The sequence below is a fragment of the Ahaetulla prasina genome, chromosome 3, assembly GCF_028640845.1.
Source record: "Ahaetulla prasina isolate Xishuangbanna chromosome 3, ASM2864084v1, whole genome shotgun sequence".
Classification (NCBI taxonomy): domain Eukaryota; kingdom Metazoa; phylum Chordata; class Lepidosauria; order Squamata; family Colubridae; genus Ahaetulla; species Ahaetulla prasina.
In genome coordinates, this window is record NC_080541.1 from 190102727 (window position 1) to 190121347 (window position 18621).

The 18621-nt window shown below is 37.1% G+C and overlaps 1 protein-coding gene across 2 annotated transcripts in view; it reads left to right on the plus strand.

Annotated features, from left to right (window-relative positions):
- The window catches only part of CEP250 (centrosomal protein 250), a 41366-nt gene extending 25853 nt beyond the window's left edge, over positions 1–15513 (plus strand). For both annotated transcript variants that reach the window (XM_058177451.1, XM_058177449.1), the window contains 10 exons: positions 206–557; positions 2312–2439; positions 5981–6101; positions 6765–6919; positions 7611–9992; positions 10561–10689; positions 11157–11309; positions 12686–12793; positions 13831–13878; positions 14638–15513. In XM_058177451.1, coding sequence (XP_058033434.1) covers positions 206–557; positions 2312–2439; positions 5981–6101; positions 6765–6919; positions 7611–9992; positions 10561–10689; positions 11157–11309; positions 12686–12793; positions 13831–13878; positions 14638–14931 — 3870 coding nt within the window. In that variant the 3' untranslated portion in view covers positions 14932–15513. The remainder of the gene's footprint in view (positions 1–205; positions 558–2311; positions 2440–5980; positions 6102–6764; positions 6920–7610; positions 9993–10560; positions 10690–11156; positions 11310–12685; positions 12794–13830; positions 13879–14637) is intronic.
- The last annotated feature ends 3108 nt before the right edge of the window (positions 15514–18621 follow it).

Genomic DNA, 18621 nt, shown 5'->3' on the forward strand with positions numbered 1-18621 from the left:
ACACTTTACAACTGCATCCCTTAGTGATGGAAATTCAGGTCCCAACTGCCATTGTAAATTGAAAACTATATTTGTAATAATATACAAAGCTTATTCTTTTGTCTGTTTAATTAACTTTTCCCAGTTTGTCTTTTGTCTAGGAGGTATTTACTTACCTTAGAGTTATCCTTGTTCCTATGTCCAAGTTTTATTGTTTTCCCCATAGATGGAATCACTCAAGCAGATGATGGTACAGAAGGAGGCAACTTTGATAGCTCGTGAGGAACAGCTAACTCAAGATCTGGAAGTTTCCCATGCAAATCAGCAACATGCCAAAGACACTATACAAAAGCTGGAGGCCGAAGTGTCCCAGTTACGCTTAAGCCTATGTAGCACAGAGAGTAGGGCAGAGGCACTGGCATCTGAATGTCAGCGTGTTTGTTCGGTTCATTGGGAGGCCCAAGCTCAGCTGATAAAGCTACAATCGGTACTTCATTACATGCTGTGTAACAGTCCTGAGCCAAAACTTAGAGGGCAAGGAGACCAAAGCAGTTGGAGTTCACCATTCCTTAATAGAGGTAAATCTAAGGAGCAAGTGAGTGAGCATTATGTCATTTTTAATCAAGTATCACAGTCAGAATTCTAATGTAACAGAACTATATTTGAGGGTGTGTGTGTATGTATTTACCAATGTCTTTTTAGATAAATTGTAGCTAATCTTTATAATTCAGTTTATTAATTAAAATATAGTGACAGTCTCAGAAAGTAGAGAGAAAACGTGATGCTTATTTTTATACCAGTAGTATAAGTTGCTAATCAATAACCTTTATAAACTTACATAATTCATGTCAAACTATTGGCTATATGGGATATTCAAGGTAGAACTTGACTTTTTTTTAAAAAAAAATGCTGTTTGGAATAGAATAGAAGTAAGAATTGAAGGTTGCTGGAGCTAGCCTAAAGAGTCCAAGTATTAAAAAAATCTGGTTCATTTCTGGGAAATATGTCCTCATTGTAAAAATAGTATGTGTGGCATTTCAATATTTGTGTGTATGTGTGCCCCTTCAAGTCAGTGTTGGCTCTTGGTGACTACCTGTAGTTCACTTGGCAAGATTTCAGAAGTGGCTTGCCTTTGCCTTCTTCCTAGAGCTGAGAATTAGAATGGCACAATTTTTATAGAAGGAAAAATAACTGTAATTCTTAATGTCAGTTTTGATCATTACCTGAGACCTATTTGGAACAACAATCAAAATGAATGATATTGGCTTTTGAATTTTTTTTAATAATAGTGACCTTAACTCCAGCTCAAAGCATTTTTTTTGGCTACATATTTTAAATTGTGTTTATTAGGGATATGCAAATCCTTCAAAAGAAGTGCTTCACAACACATGGGAATATAAACAGGGCAATTATCTTTGAATAATTAAAACCTCCATTTTTTTCTGCAGACCTATGCAGCTGCTTCTGAAATAGTTTCTGGCAATCCCTGTCTGCATGGGTATCCACAGATACTTCATTTTTTTTCCTCAGCAAACACGCAGCTGTTTTAATATGTCAAACAGAGATGCTTCATTTGTACTGTCTGTTGTGAAATATAGGATTAAGAATTTAAATATGACTTTTATATTATGTTTGTACTGTATAGTGTTACTGTATTATTATTCATCACACAAGGTCTATTTGTGTAAATGGTTGTTTATAACTTTTTAAACTGAGTAAGTAAAATCAGAAAAGCAAGGTTGGGATTGTAGAGTATAAGTTTTGGGTTCTGAATTACTGCCTGTGATAAAATAAATAAATAAGGCAAGATCTGGTTACAAACTACATTTGATATTTTGTTCATTGGCTGTGAAGCACTAAGGCATTAAAATTATTAGTTTATATGAAATGCAGGCCAAATGGATGTTACAGGTAACAAGGGCAATACAAATAATGCGGAGCCCTTAGTACACAGTGCACTGGAGATGTTACCTAGCCAGTAATAAAAACATCTGCAATAAAACAACCAAACTCAGAGAGCACCAAGGATTCCCCAGTTCAACCCTGAGCTACATATATCCTCTTTTATTGGTAATACAAATAATGTTTGACAATCACCAGTGCCCATTTGACTGAAAATTCTGTGGAAAAGTTGCTCTGACACATTTGGAAGCTAGCTGGTTGGTGAAAGCAATATTTCACATTCTAAGAAGCTGTAGATAGAAAGACCCATGTCAGTTTCAGATCTATTACAATAGATTTGACTTTTAGAATTTTATCTAGATTTCCCCTTTCTTTCTAATTAATAACTCTAACCTGAAAGTGTAGTTACCAAACAGGTTTATTTCTTCAGAACAGGATAATGTGAAAGAACTGGCTTTGTCTCAACCTAAGGACAGTTCCACAGAACTTACAGCGGAGAGAGTAGCAGAAGCACTTCAAGACTTGCGGCAAGATCTCTGGCGGGCTCACCTTCAACTGGTAACTTCCTTTTTGGTTTATGAATGTGTCATCATTCTTTGGGTTACTTCGAGGCATTTTAAATGAAACGTAATAAAACTTTTATAAAGTTATTGTGATAGCTGCATGTTATCCAGCACAATATTCTTTAGATCTTTTTCTTGAATGAAGAACATATATAAATAATTCCTGCAGAAAACATGTGCTGGTCAGTTTCCCATGGGCATCTCAGTGGCCACCGAGGAACAGACTCATGGACTAGATAATCCTGTATTCATGTCTGTCCAGTGATTTTCCTTATATTATTATGTTAAAAACACATAGAAGTCTCTCAATGGATATTGATAATCAAAATAGATATTTTAAAAATCTAAGGAGTAAAATTAAAATTAAAAAACATTTAGGAAGTTCATTTATATTCTATCTTGTTAAGTGCTGTATAAATCTTGACAATTGTCAAGACATATCATGGCCTTGTATTTGAGTAGCTCAGCAAATATATATAAACTTATATAATATAATGAATGCCTTTTTACTATACTGATAGGTTATTTATAATTACTTAAGAATTGAAAAACATGGAAGCACCCTGTTTCAGACCTATCCTGAAAATAAGTCCTAGCATGTTTTTTACATGCCTAATATAAGCCCTTCCCTGAAAATATGCTTTACTTAAGAGCCTTATGCAGCCGGCTACCCACCCATTCTGTCCACGCTGGCTTACCTTGGGCCCCCACAGCCAGGCCACACACGCCCCGATACCTGTCTCGCGGTGGCAGCACTGGCACCCATATGCAGCAGGAGCCCACATGGCTGCTGGCTCACTTCTGCTTGCTCAAAGCCGCAATGGAACAGGAGGCTGAATGATGTGCCAGTGCCAAGGCTGTGAGGTGAGGCAGATATCGGGGCATGGATGGCCTGGCTGCGGGGGCCCTGAGTAAGCCGGTGGGGGGGGTGCATGGGGCAGCTCCACACACACCTACCTTACCTCATGGCTGTGGCACTGCTGTATCACTCGGCCTCCTCCATTGCCGCTGTGAGAAAGCAGAAATGGGCCAGTGGCCACCTGGGATCTGCTAGAGCCGCTGCTGTGAGACAAAGCAGGTGTCGAGGCGTGGGTGGCATGGTTGCAGAGGCCCTGAGGTAAGCTGGTGTGTGGCGCGTGGGGCAGCTCCATCTCCCCATCTCATGGCAGCAGCACTGGCACGCTATGCAGCCTTCTACTCCACCATGAGCAAGCAGAAGAAGTGGGCCTCCCATACATGGGAAAAAAATTAAGACACCCCCTGAGTCCTTCGGGAGAAGGGCGGTATAAAAGTTTAATTAATAAATAAAATAAATAAATAAATAAAATACACCCTAGTGTTTATTTTGGGGCCCCAATAGGACCTGGACTTATTTTCGGGGAAACATGGGTAAAATTAATATACAATTAAAGGTATAGCCAGGAGTTCAGGTAGTTCTTGGTTAATGACTACTTGTTCAGCAACCATTCAAAGTCATGACAGTGTTGTATGAGTGGTAGCTATGACAGGTCCTCAAAAGTCTGGTCATCCCATAACCCCATGTTTGTGTTCTGGGTGCTTGACAATGATTTATATCAGGGGTGAAATGCTCCCGGTTCGCACCGGCTCTCTCGATTAGATAGTGATGGCAGCTGCTGGTTCAGAGGACCGATAGCAAAAATCCTTGGTCCCGCCCCCCCTGCCTCTGCTGAGCTGCACCATCAGCAGAAGTGTTTTTTTTTTACTTTTAAAAGCAGTTTTTCTTCAGCCGAAACATGCCTTTAAAAGTAAAAAAAACAACCTCTGATGATCGCGGGGCTGAGCAGAGATCATCAAAACCTTTAAAAGCAGTTTTTCTTCAGCCGAAACATGCCTTTAAAAGTAAAAAAAACAACCTCTGATGATCGCGGGGCTGAGCAGAGATCATCAAAACCTTTTAAAAGTTTTTTTTAAAAAAACCCTCTTCAGCTGAAGGGGGGGAAAAAAAAGAGGTTTTAAAAGCCTCCTCTGGCGATCTCAGAGAAGTTTCCTGATCCTCACAGGCTTTTAAACTCACTTTTTAACAGCCCCCACTTAGAAGAGCCCCCACCCATGCCCAACCAGTTCCCCCTCCTCACTTACTTATAATTATTGCTCCTGTCCGGCTGCAACGGCATTCTTTTCTTCAGCTACTGAAGGAAAAAAAAAAGCCTGCTTTGACTTCCTGCTTTGCTGAGTTTAAGTCCACAAATTAAGTTACTAAGGTTGGAGACCCCTGAACTAAAAAAATAAATAAAAATAATAAAATAAAATATTTGTGCAGCTTTCTGAGATTTGGTGTGTTTCTGTAGTGTTTCACTCTAACTACACAAACACACAAAATCTCTCAAAGCTGTATGTGGCATTGTGTGTGTGTGTGTCAGTTGTGTTGTGTGTGTGTAAAGTGTGAAAGTGTGAGGTTCCTGCTTGTTTCAGGGGCCACTTTGGGTGAAGTGCAGTTGCTTTTACATTGTGTGTGAGTCAGATGTGTTGTATTGTGTGTGTCTAAAGTGTGAAAGTTGGTTTTTGGTACCTCTTACTGTTTTGTATACCTTATTTATTATTTTTATTATTTATTGTTATTGGCCATGCCCACCCATTCATCTGACAACCAAGCCACGCCCACCAATTAAGCCACACCCACAGAACCGGTAGGGAAAATTTTTAGATTTCACCCCTGATTTATATGATTATTACAATGTCCTGTTGTCATGGGATTCTGATTTCCAACCTTTCCTGCCAGCTTCCCACAAGCAGTGTCAATAGGAAGGTTGCAAGTTGGTTGAGTGAATCTCCCCCCTCGTGATCACGGTGATTTTTGCCTTTTTATGAACTTTTTTCCTCAGTTGTTAAGTGAATCACTGCAGTTGATAAGTTAGTAACCCAGTTGTTAAGTGAATCTGGTTCTTCATTGACTTTGCTTGTCAGAAGGTTGCAAATGTGATCATATGATCTTGGGACACAGCAACAGTCATAAATATGAACCATTTGCCAAGCTTGATCATGGGGATGCTGGAAAGGACATAACTATGAAAAATGGTCATAAGTAACTTTTTCAGTGCTGTTGTAACTTTGAACTAAATGAACGATTCTAAGTTGAGGACTACCTGTACACAAATTCTTGTGTATTATAATACTGAAGAGCTTCTTGGATGAGAAGCGAAACATTTTCAAGGAAAATCCAAGGAAGTCCAAATTGCCAGTTGCTTTGGGACACTCAGATTAGGTATTTTCCATTACTTCTATCCCATTTAGAATTGTACTTTTGAAGATTATAAAAAAGGTCAAAGATGTGACAGACAACGATATGGAAGAGTTTATAAACAGGCAGAATGAAGAGGGAAGATACAAATTTAATGTAGAGTTGTAATGTATAGTTTGCAACACACAGTGTTTTCCAGGAAAGTGTAATCTATAGTTTGTGCAATGTAATGTATAATTTGCTGCAAGAAAATTTCTATTTGTTTAAAAAATATTTTTATAAAGCTCTCCCTATCCAGGCGTACCAAATCATGTGTTGGGGTGGGTTTTTGTGGCAGGATGAAGCAAGGAAGAATTCTGAGAAGTTGAAACAAGAACTTAGTGAGAAGGAAACAGAAAGGATACGCATTAATGCCAAAGCCGAAGAGCTGCAAAAGTGGCTGAACCAGTGCGAAGAAGGTAACGCAAACTGTGATAATGCAAAGATGTGATCGTTTCCCTAAACAAGAGTTGAGAGCTACAGAAAATCTTGGCAAAGCAAGCTCTTTTCATTATTGTTATGTCAAGCTTAGTAACAAAAACATTCCCTTTATAAAGCAATACTGGGTATAATATCAGAAGGACAGAGACTCCATCAGGTATAGGAGATTCAAACCATCTTCTCTGATGACTTTTGAGAAAATCAATTCTTAACAATGGTTTCAATAACGAATCAGTATTTCATTCTGGAGCTATTTTTTCCTAGAAATTGTTTATAGATGCTTTCTATTCTTGTTCCTTGATATTTCATGCTGAAATGCATTGATATTTTAAAATAGAATAGAATAGAATAGAATTTTTTATTGGCCAAGTTTGATTGGACACACAAGGAATTTGTCTTCGTGCATATGCTCTCAGTGTACATAAAAGAAGAGATACTTCATCAAGGTACAACATTTACATTTACAACACAATTGATGGTCAGTATATCAATATAAATATTGATATACCAATATTATTTTGAATAGTAAATTAGTTACTAGCATCGTCTAAAGTATCTCCAAATTACTTTGTTTTTAGACAAGGCACTATTATAATGAGTGGATAGAGAGTTATTTATTTATTTATTTACTTTCATTATAGAAAAATGTGTAGTTGAAGGCAGACGCAGCTCCCTAGAGTCTGCTTTAAAGTTAGAGGTCATTGCTTTCAAAGAAGAGAATGTGAGTCTACGTGAAAAGGTGACCAGTTTGGAAACAAAACTTGAAAACACAGAGACACAAAGGAAAGGCTTGGTGGTAAGGATACCAGACATTTTGTAGGTTCAGCTGCTTAAAATTTGATAAATTGTTGTAAACATTATTTTTTCTAAGGGAGTTACTGCTATTTTTTTTTTTTTTGATGTTCTGATTTTATAATGGGATAGATGGCATGTAAATACTTGTTTCTTATTGTCTGTTGTGCCTGTCTTTCTCTTCTAAGTTTCTTTTACAGCTTTTGCACTTTTGCAGAAGCACATACTTTCTAATACAGACTGTAGTGATTAGAGCAGTAACCATTTTCTGGTCCATGTTTTCTGCTTCTAGCTTGTACTCTTGTATTAATTCAGGGATGGAATAGTGATAAATTAAAAATATGTCACAATTAAATCTTTAAGAGAGTTAAATTGTTATGGGAAAAAATAAAGTTTTATTTAATGGACATAAAAAGTTATTACTCAAATTCTGAATTATTAATAGGATTTTAGGAATCATCTAACAGAATTACTTGATTCACATGCTTAACCGTAATTTAAAGATTTTCTCCAGGTACTGGCTGCCTTCTAGTGAATATTTTGAATAGATAATTTATGTATGTTTGGAAGTGATATATTTTAGCAAACATTTCATTTTTAAAAAATGACAAGCATTTTTTGTGCAAGATTTACATTTGAATGAATGTAGCTATGGAATAATGAGCAAGAAGAAAATAATTCTTTTTGCATTTCAGAATGAACGGGGCACATTACAAATGACCAAAGAAAAGCTCACACGGGAGTTGGGGCTTCTTCGGGAATCAGTCAAAGCTTCAGAACATCGAGCAAGTGCCCTGGAAAAGATGAATGAGTCCCTGGAGCAAGAGCTTCAAACAGCTCTCTCCACTCTCAGAAATAAACATGAGGAAATCGAGACTCATCAAAAGAGATTGGTGGCTTTGCAGAAAGAGGTAGAGGTAGGAAGAACACTTCAGGAAACTGTGGATCAGCTCAATGTTACTTTAGAAAAGAGAAATGAAGAAATAAAAGACCAGCTACAGCAGATTAGGGATTTAGAGACTCACAAAGAAATGCAAAAAGCTGCCTTAGAGCATCTCACTAAAAATCTAGAAAACAGAAGCAAAGAAATTGACTCCCAAAAAATGCAAATTGAAGAAATGACAATGCAAGATAAGATGCAAAAGGCCGATCTCAAAAAATTAAATCTAGATCTAGAAGAGACTGTTCAGACTTTGAAATCCCAACAAGAAAAGCTTCAAAAACTACAAGAGTTATCAGAAGGCCAAAAAACGATCATTGAAAGCCTATCTCTGAATCTGGAGGAAAAAATCAAGGAAGCTAACATCAAAGAGGAGAAAATTCAGATTATAGAACATAATGAATCAGCACAAATTGGAGCTTTGCTGAAAGATCTAGATGACCTGAAAATAAAGATGAATGAAAAAGGTTGGGAACTTGCATCTCAAAAACAGCTACTTCAAGAATGGGAAGAACAAGGGGAAAAGCGTGAGAAAGCTCTTTGTACGAGCCTAGAACACATGAAAGCCATTATTAAGGACAAAGAACGGGAAATAGAATCCCAGAGGGAACAGATATCAATTTTTCAACGGCTTGAAGCACAGAAGGAAGAGCATCTCAGTGAGCTTTCTGAGAAGCAGAAGCAGATGACATTGACTTTGACTCAAAGAGAACAAGAACTCAAGGCACAAGAAAATCAAATGAAAGAAATGAAAGAAGAAATGGAAATAGAAAGAATGGCTTTTCATGAACATAAAGCAAAGACACAGGCAACTTTGGAGGAAAAGAACAGAGAATTGGAGTTCCAAAGGAAGCATGAAGAAGAATCGAAAAGCCAAATAAGAGTTTTACTTGAAGATATCCAGTACAGCTCAGGAGCGCTAAAAGAGAGAGATGGTAATGCAGAGTTTCCAGATGAACAAATAAACCAATTGAAAAAGCAAAAATTAAAGGAAACTACTTTTGATATGCTGGAACAACTCAAAATATTCTTCAGGAGGCAACAAGAAGAAATTGAGTCCCTGAAAGAGCAACATGAAAGGAATACAGAAGAGAATGTAGGGCTAATAAAAGGATTGCAAGCAGAAGTTCAGCAAGCAAAACAAGCTTTAAAAAATGGAGAATTGCAGATCAAATATTTAAAGGAGAAGAATCTCCAGCAAGTTCAACAACAGGAGGGACAGACAAAATTTATCTTAGATAAACTGCATCTTACTAGATCTTCCCTTCATGACAAAGAAAAGGAAACAAAATCCTTGCTAAAGCATATCAAGGAACTCTCAAAACAGAAAGAGGAAGTACAGCATACTGTTTTAAGTCTACAGCAGGATCTGGATAGGATTAATCAGTTGAATGCAGAGAAAGAAGAGCTGCTCAAGCAAGCAGAACGAATTAGTAAATACCAGACTAAAGTAGAAGCCACACAGCGGGAGCAAAAAAGTAAGGAAGATCTTTTGCAATATCAACACAAAAATGAGCAAGAACACGAAAGACACCCCAGAGAGCGAGATAAATTGCTTGACCAACAGAACAAAGAGATAAATTATCAAGATGAGAGACATCAAAAACCAATGAAAGATGAGTCTGAAGAGCAGCAGGAGCATCTCCAGCTTATACAGAAGAAAGACGATGAGATTAAATTGCAAAAAGGAAAAATTGAGCAACTGGAAGAGAGACTCAAAGATAAAGGGAGGGACTTACTAACCTACAGTGATCAGATAAAGCAAATAATCTCAGCTCTGAGATTGCATGATAACGAAGAATACAATTTCCATAATTGTATTGAGAAAATTTTTATGTGGAAGGAAGAAGAACTAGTTAAAAACAAGGTTATTAAGGAAAAAGACCAGTGCTTGCAATGGCAGAAGGAAAAGATTGAACATTTGGAAAATGAGAAAATGATAAACAGACAGGAATTGAATCATATGACAGCTGTTCTAAAACAGACAGAAAGTGGTGAGATAGAATGGAAGCAGAAGGCCCAGAAGTTGGATCTGACCCTTGCCCGAAGTGAAGAGGCTCTGAGAATTTTAAAGGAAGAAATGGCTGTTACACAGAGCATGTTTTCAGAAAGGGATATTGATAGGTTTCATCTCCAGGTAAGCATTTTATCTTAAAATGCATGCAAACTGTTGCAGATTCAGCATATTTTATAAAGCATGTGAACAGTAAAATTATATTTTATAAACTATATCTTATCATTCTTTTCTCTTTAGAGATGCACTGTTTATATTTTTAAAGGGAAAGTGGTTTAAAATGAAATTTTCTTGGACTTTAAGATATAAATAATAAAGGAGAGACAAGGAGAAAAACCAAGAGCCTGTGAGTTAGATGTTGCTAAAATACTATATCATTTACATTTGCTTCATATGAGCTCTCTAATAACATAGCTATAATCTTTGAGGAGTTTGAGTGTGGATTCAAATATTAGCATACTGTTTGTCATATCCAGTATTCTGCCATGGAACATCCTGATTCGAAACAAGACTCTTCTGGATATGAATTGATATTGAAATGTGCCATTTTAACTTTGAAATGCTTTTTCTTGATGTCAAGGTACTTTGGGGCACTGTAAATGACATATTCCAGGATCTGTTCTTTTTGTAACAAAACATTTTGCACAACTATGTACTTAATTAAATAAGCAAAGAGTATTTTTTTTTATAGGAACAATTGGATACAGCTTTCAAAACTCTGAAGGAGGCAAGGTTTATTATTGAAACTCTGGTGGGAGTTTCTGATCTGCTATGCAGTGAAAATGATATACCAGGGGTTCAGCATAATGAGGACGGAAAGGTGAGATAAAAGAACAGATATGAAACATGTGAGATGGCAATGCATCATATAGAAGAGCAAGATATTTTTGAATTTTCATCAGGGTTTTTTCGCACCTTAAAGTATAACTTTATTATAATTCTATATGCCTTTTTGCTTCCTATTCTATCAGTCATATTATGTACTAATAAATTAGCAAATTTTTAAGATCAGTCTTCATTGATTTTATTGCAAATGATTAACAGTTACTCCTATAGGAACTGATGCAGCTGACATCTCTACCTTAAGCAGTTAATTGCTTAAGATTCTGAAATGTACAATAGCAACATATTAAGGTTTCTTCAGAAAAAAGTCATGGGACAAAATTGCCCTCATTTGTGAATGGCTGTCAGACTGCTTCCTATTTGTTTTTTGTTTATATTCTTTATATTCTTTGTTTATGACCTTTATATTCTTATTTTGTATTGCATCATTTCTGTGTCATGCAGGCTTTGAAAAAAGAGGGACAGCTGACATGGACGGCTGAAAAACGACTCTTGTATAGGCGTTTACAACTTTTGCAGCAAGCTGTGGCCAGGCTGGAGAATGATAAACATGGTTTAGAGAAGCACAATGCTCAATTGAGAGATGCATTGCAAGAGGTAAGCTTGTCTGTAAAGGTAAAATAACCAAGGTCAGCATTATTTTTCAGTACACTGTAATCATGTTAGCCCTCATTATACAGTGATTGGGTAAAGTAGTCCTTTGTCCTATAATGTGATCAAATTAATCTAAACTCTCTCATTAAAGAGCTTCTGACTGAAGAACAAATGTGTAAGATAATGCAGTGTGTCATGTTTTTATTGAATACAGTGAGTCAACTTTTACTGTGTTCAATATTAAATAATTGTTCAATAAATATTGCAAATATTGTTCAATGAACAATATTATTGAATATTGCATTATTTTCAGTATATCAGTGAATCAAAAAGGAATGGGCCAAAATAACTCCAAGCCAATGTATGAAAGATATCATTAGGCACAATATACACTTGGTTGAAAGAGGGGGCATCTGTTTTTAAATCTAAAGCTTCATATAAATTCTCCAACAATCTGCTTTATATATTCAGTAAACATGCTGTTTTCAGAGATATTTGTTTAACCAGAATCTTTTTATCTATTAATAGGATTTAAATAAAGCTCTGCTTCTCTATAGGTCACAGTACTGCAGTATTATAAAGGGTTCACAAACTTATCTCACAGTGTAATTAATAAAATAAAACCTGTTTGCTTTTTTCTGACTTCCTGAGTCATTTTGTTTTATTGATTTCATTGGATGGTTAATATTAAGATTAAGATAATCTTTATTGTCATTTTTTTCTGTGGGCACTCTGGCACACATTAAAAATGAAATTCTGTTGCCTGGTCTCAGAAATGTACATCTACATAACACACACATATAGATATGCTATATCAGTGGTGGGTTTCAAACTTTTTACTACCAGTTCTGTGGGTATGGCTTGGTGAGCGTGGCAGGGGAAGGTTACTACAAAATCCCCATTTCCTTCCAATCAGCTGGGACTCAGGAGGCATAGAATAGATGGGGCAGGTCCAGTCAGAATTTTTACTACTGGTTCTCCAAACTACTCAAAACTTCGGCTACCGGTTCTCTAGAACTGGTCAGAACCTGCTGAAACCCACCTCTGCGCTATATACATACGTATGTAGATATCTATACCCTAGCAAATAAATACATGTACATATTAATTACTGTCCATCTTGAATACAAAGTGAAAAGAGGAGGATGCTTGAGATTTCACAAAGTTAATACTATATGGAACAAAACTGGCTAAATCTGGATGTTCTGAATATTCTTATACACATTACCTATTTTCAGAAATTTAGGGCTATTCACAATTCATTGTTTTGTGCTTGGTATTCTTTGCCAAGTTCAGTGATCTGCTCAGTATCAGCAGTCAGTTATTAGCCAGTTTTACCTAATTTAGGATAACATTTTAATTTCTCTTATCAACTGCAGGTAGAACATGAACGAAGGAAACTGAAAAGGAGTCATGGAGACTTTTCTCTAAGTTTTGAATATTCACATGCTGACTCTGGGTCACAAAAGATTCTCTCCATTTCAAAGGTTTGAACATAAATATATATAAAACGTTTATGCCACCCATGTCACCAAAGGCAGTCTGCAATCATTAAATAAAGATGCTACATAAAACAATAAACAAGATATCTTAGATTTAAAATAGTTAAAATTAAATTGACCAAGATGAAGAGGAAAGGAGCAAAGTGAAGAGGAAGGAAGCAAAGTGGGGTTTTATCTAATCCATTGGCCACCTACAGAAGGATATGCTGTTATTGGGGTCACAGGTCAGTTGACAGGGCTATATCTTCAAGCTCTTTCGGAAAGCCAAAAAGGAAGATGCAGATCTCACCTTCGGGAGCACAATGTTCTCCAGGAGCCACAGCTGAAAAGTTGTTTGTCTGGACCCTGCCATCCCAAAGTCTTTGATGATGGGATCTGACACATACCCCTTCTGCCAGCATGGGTGGGGTAGGCTAGTCCCATTGGGGTGAGACAGTTCCTCAGATATCCTGGATCCATGCTATGAAGAACGTGCATATTTTATTATCAGAAGTTGCACTTAAAATCATCCACTATTTCCTTCCCTTCCCTTCCCATTATATTTAACTAGGGGGCACCATGGCTCAGCAGTTAAAGATACTGAGCTTGTCATCTGAAAAGCTGACCTCCCGGGTTTGAGACCCGAGCATCACACGACAGGGTGAACTTCCATTACTTGCCCCAGCTCTTGCCCAACTAGCAGTATGAACGTATGCAAAGGCAAGTAGATAGATACCGCTTTGGTGGGAAGGTAACAGCATTCTGTGCACCTTGGTGTGTGCTGGCCACATGACCACAGAAACATCTTTGGACAAAGCTGGCTCCCTCAGCTAAGAAATGGATATGAGCACTGCCCCCGAGACTTGGAAACGATTGGACAAGGGAAACCTTTACCTTTATATTTAAACTAAAGTTTGTAATTGTTGGGTTAAACCTGAATAAATGAGAGAAAATCTAAGATGTATAAATAGTTTTCTTTTCCTAAATAATAGACTTCTTGAAGGTAAGCATTTGACTGCATTTTCTCTCTCTTTTCTCTCTAGAAAGAAACCCAGGTTCTCCAAAAGCAACTGGAAGAGTTACGAAAACAGGTGTGCATTTTATAATTGGAACCTAGGTCTCTTAGAACTGGTTTTCTTATCTTCCATTGTTGGAGAGTTGCACCACTTTAGTAACTGCATTTTCAAAGATTCACAATAGTTTTTGTAAGCAATTATCTTAAAGGACAGTTTAAAGTAGAGAATCCTTTTGGCAACAACAAAACAGAACAGTTTGGAACATTTTGTCCTCAAAATCATTTTGTACTATATTTTTTTTTTAAAAAAATTCAAAATATTTTTATCCGCGTCATTTGAATAATTCAATTTTTGCTCTTGAGTGCGGACTGTTTTAAATGCACAATGCATTGTTATAAAAATATAAAAATGTTATAAAAATGCACCATCAACTCATTGATTTTTAGTGATCACATAACATCTCAGAATTTATTGGTAATATTAGATATTGCAATAGCACTTAGACTTACATACTGCTTCATAGTGTTATACTGTACCCTCTGAGCAGTTTAGAGTCAGCATATTGCCCCCAACAATCTGGGTCCTCATTTTATCGACCTCAGAAGGATGAACGGCTCAGTCAACCTTGAGCCAGTGAGAATCCTGGAATGAGCAGTGAGTTAGGCTGCAGTACTCCATTCTAACCACTGCACCACCATGGCTTAGATATGTTAAATAATAAATCTAACAGTTTTACTTTACATAAGATACAGTTCCTTGAATTGAAAACTAGAAATTAGGTTCTTCAGAGAGAAATAATTCATTAGTCCTTGATGTCATTTGTTCTTGTTTTAGGTTTTTGTTCTACAATCACAGCTATCACTGGAACGGAAGCAGAAGCAGAATTATATCATCAACTGTACTAAAACAAATCAAGAGCTTTCAGATTTGCATCAAGAGCTTGTAAACTCTTTAGCTGTTGTGGCTAGGAAACCTGATGCAAATGTTTTGGAATCAGAGACTCGCAGGCTTGATGAAACCTTGAATAATAGCTTCACATTGGGAACTATGGGCTCAGACAGTGTCTTATCTGGAAAACATCTATCAAGCTCAACACCCAAAAGTGTTCATCAGAAGCCCACAAGGTAGCATAAAAGTGGCAAAAGCAAGAAATTACAGGGGCTCCAGCACAAGCAGAGTTTTAAAAGTTGCTGATATGATGGATCCTTCCTTGTATTCAGCTAGCCTTGATTTCCATGGTCTATCTGCCAGTTTTGATCCTTCAGAATATAATTCCAGATTCTTTGGAATCAGTGAAGATCATCTCAATACAGCCTAAGAAAAAACAAAAGTAGTTGAAAGGCTGTGTATTAAGTGGCTGAAGATATGCAGTGTGAAAATCTTTGGACATAACAAAATTCAAAGCCAGTCTATGAGAACTAAACAAAGAAATTACTCCTTGCAATCATTTCCGATAAGAAGAATGGAAATTCATTCCAGGAAATGAGTCATTAAACTAAATTAAAAAGATTTCCCACTTTATTTTGTATAGACACATGGGACAGTACTTGTTCAGAGAGAGGAATCTCAATCTAAACAGTCATTTTGGTTTAATAATGTTATTGATAGAGATATCATTTCCTAAACTATTGTACAGCAATTTGGTATAGATATATCTAGAGGGTTTTTATAACATTTTGTACTAAACCGTTTTCTTATAATAAAAATGCATTTTTATATTTCCTTTCTTTGCTCAAATATTTCATATGAAGCCTTTCTGCTTTTTTGAGATTGTGGTATATATGTAAATAGATGGATAAAATGTATGTATAGCCATTCTTAGATATCCTCTGGAACTACAGTAGTCCCTTTTTACCAACTTCTAGAAGGCCAATACTGTACTGAAAGTAGTAAGTTAGAAGTTACAACTAAGAAGTAATGTCTGCAAAACTGACTCCTTCACCTCATAAAATTTAAGAGATTATCAAAAAAAACGTTGGGAGTGATGAGACAGATGCTACAACATAGAGTTGTTCTTGAAAGTAATTCCAATTCATAATGGAGTTTATGGGTTAAAACCAAGAAATAAAAACAGGCTCATGATCTAACAGAAAGGAGGAATTATCACTAGCATTTTGGAGAAAGAAAAAAGATGGCTATTGAAGCCAAGACGCATTTAGGCCGTTTACATATTGAAAATTTACTGATTCCAGAGTGAATTAAGTCCACTGGAGTGTTTCAGAAAAGGTCCAGATTTTAAGAGTTCATTCCTACTTGACCAGAGGAACAAAAGCCTGAAAAGTTTTCAGCTAAGCTCTTGGCTAACTCTAAACAGAATATCTATGGAGATTCTAAACAGGATATGGTTTAGGAATAGTTACACATTCCTAGGTGCAAGCATAAATAGGTGCTGCCTTGTTAGAATAATTATTACATGGCAGGCAATGAAATAGTTAATTCAGGATTTTTTTTTATTACATATCAGTACTGGCTTGTGTTCTATCTCAAATTCTGCTATGTTGTCTTATTGTGGTAGGAGTTGGGGTAGGGTTCCTGGGAAGGATGAGTGAAGAAGCAGGAACATACATCATGTTTAAAACTCCCAGCAAGGTCAGCCAAAGTATGAAGCTCATCCTAGCTGTCCAGTTAAAGGAAGGAGATCCATATATCAGGCAGAAGCTATACAGAAGATGCTGGGGGCAGATGACTAGTGACAATGGTAAAGACAACCATCCATAACCTGGAAGAAATCAACAGTACACCAAAAACAGGCAAGTGGCTGACTAGTGCTGGATGATGGGCTCTTTAGATTAGATGGCACTCAGCAGTCTACTGAGGAAAAGCAAAGATTCTTTTGGATTACTAAAGGGTATTTATGACATGGCTTTCAGAAGTTCTAGTTACTAATGCTGCCAGGCAAGAAAATTGTCAAGGGAATTGCAGTAGGAACATGGAATGTAAGAAGCATAAACATAGAAAAGCTCACCAATGAAATATGACATAAATTAACTACATATTGACATCTTAAGCATCAGTGAATTGAGCAAACAATGGCATTGTTCTCATAGGAAGGATATAGGAAAGACTACTGGGATACAATCCAGAGGTGAAATCTGAACCAGTTTACTACTGGTTCGTTTGCTGCGCATGTGCACTGTGCGCGCACATGCACAGTGCACACCATGCACCAAATGCAAGGTGCTTGCGCACAGTGCATGCCAAGAGGCGGCATGAGGTAAGTAGAACAGCGCGTGGGGGAGGGTGATCAGCTATGGCGTGCAATCTTTTTTTTTACTTTTAAAAGCATTTTTCCCCAACCTATTCAGCCAAATAGGTTGTAAAAATGCTTTTAAAAGTAAAAAAAAAAGTCTCTGACGGGTGCATGGCTCAGCTGTGATTGTCAGAGCCTTTTTTTTACTTTTTAAAAGCATTTTTTAAAAGAAGCGGCAAGCGGGCGACGGGAGGAGGCATGGGGGGGCCAGGGATTTTTGCTACCGGTTTTCCGAACCACCTGTTGCCATCGCTACCGGATCAGCTGATCTAGTCCGAACCGAGAGCATTTCACCCCTGGTACAATCCCTGGTTCTCTTTCAGTTAGGTAAGTACCTATCTTCTGCTATTTTCAATAATGAGATAACCACAGGATAATAGTAACCATAGAAGTTCCTCTTCCCTTTTTTGCTTTTTGATCATTACAATTGTGAAATTAAAGTATCATATATTAGTGGCTAGCAGTCATTTTTTTTTAAAAAAAAAGTGAAATGTTGAAAAACTGCACAAAATTAATTTATTACAATTTTGCTGTTTGATCTGCATGGGAGACTAGAACTTAAGGACATTTACAGAAACATGAACTGAGGTCAAAATGTGTATTTCCCAGTTTCAGATTTAATTTCCAGTGAGGTATAAAATGTCACTGAAACTTGAATAATTACTGCAAATTTGTGTTAGCTTCTAATAACTAGGGCCTAGTTTAGCTCTGGAATAAATAATATATTTTATACTTCAAATTGCTCATCCCCCAAATGGACTAATTCAGAAGGAGAATAAAAGGAGAAGTGTTCCCATATTCTTTAGATAAGTAGGCAAAATGCCTTGCAGAAGTTTGTTTTAAATATCTCTCAGAATTTATTTTTTTTAAAAAGCACTTTAAAAAATCCTGGATTTTGTACAAAACTTTGCTATTGCGTATTGCAGATATTCCATAATACTCTAATACGATATTTCCCTAGTCATAATTCTATCTTTCCATACCCACATTATGTATTTCTAATTTTCTGAGATTCTAGAAACTCAGCCCTTGACTGGTTACTTCATTTTATTCTATGCCACCACTTTTTGCAACTAGTGGTCAATAGTTGCTCCTCTACAATTAGAGAACTTCAGCTACCCAGCCCACGTCTTAGTAACTGAACTGGGTATTTCAGGGACCAGATGACCACCACTATAAACGTCTCTGGGGGCTGCTTGCGAGTTGCAAATGGAAGATCCTCACAGGGGGGGGGGAACCCTTCAGGCTGGTATATCATAAATTGGTGGAATGATTAGAAAGAAGGTGGTTTATAACCATCCTGAAGGTTCATTCGAACTCCCCCCATGTCTAAACCTCTGAACATTAGAAACAAAACAATGTAACGTTTCCCCACACACACTTAGACCCAGGTTAGGCAAAAGATTCGCCGTTGCGCAACCCAGGACGTCAATTTACTAAGCTCTTCCAAACTGTTCCGTTTCGGCGACGGGACGGAAACAGCCACCGAAATGAGGCTTTTGATTCTGAGAGAAAGCCAGTACCTGTCGCCACCCCCTTGATAACTAACGGGGGGCGGGGCGAGGGCC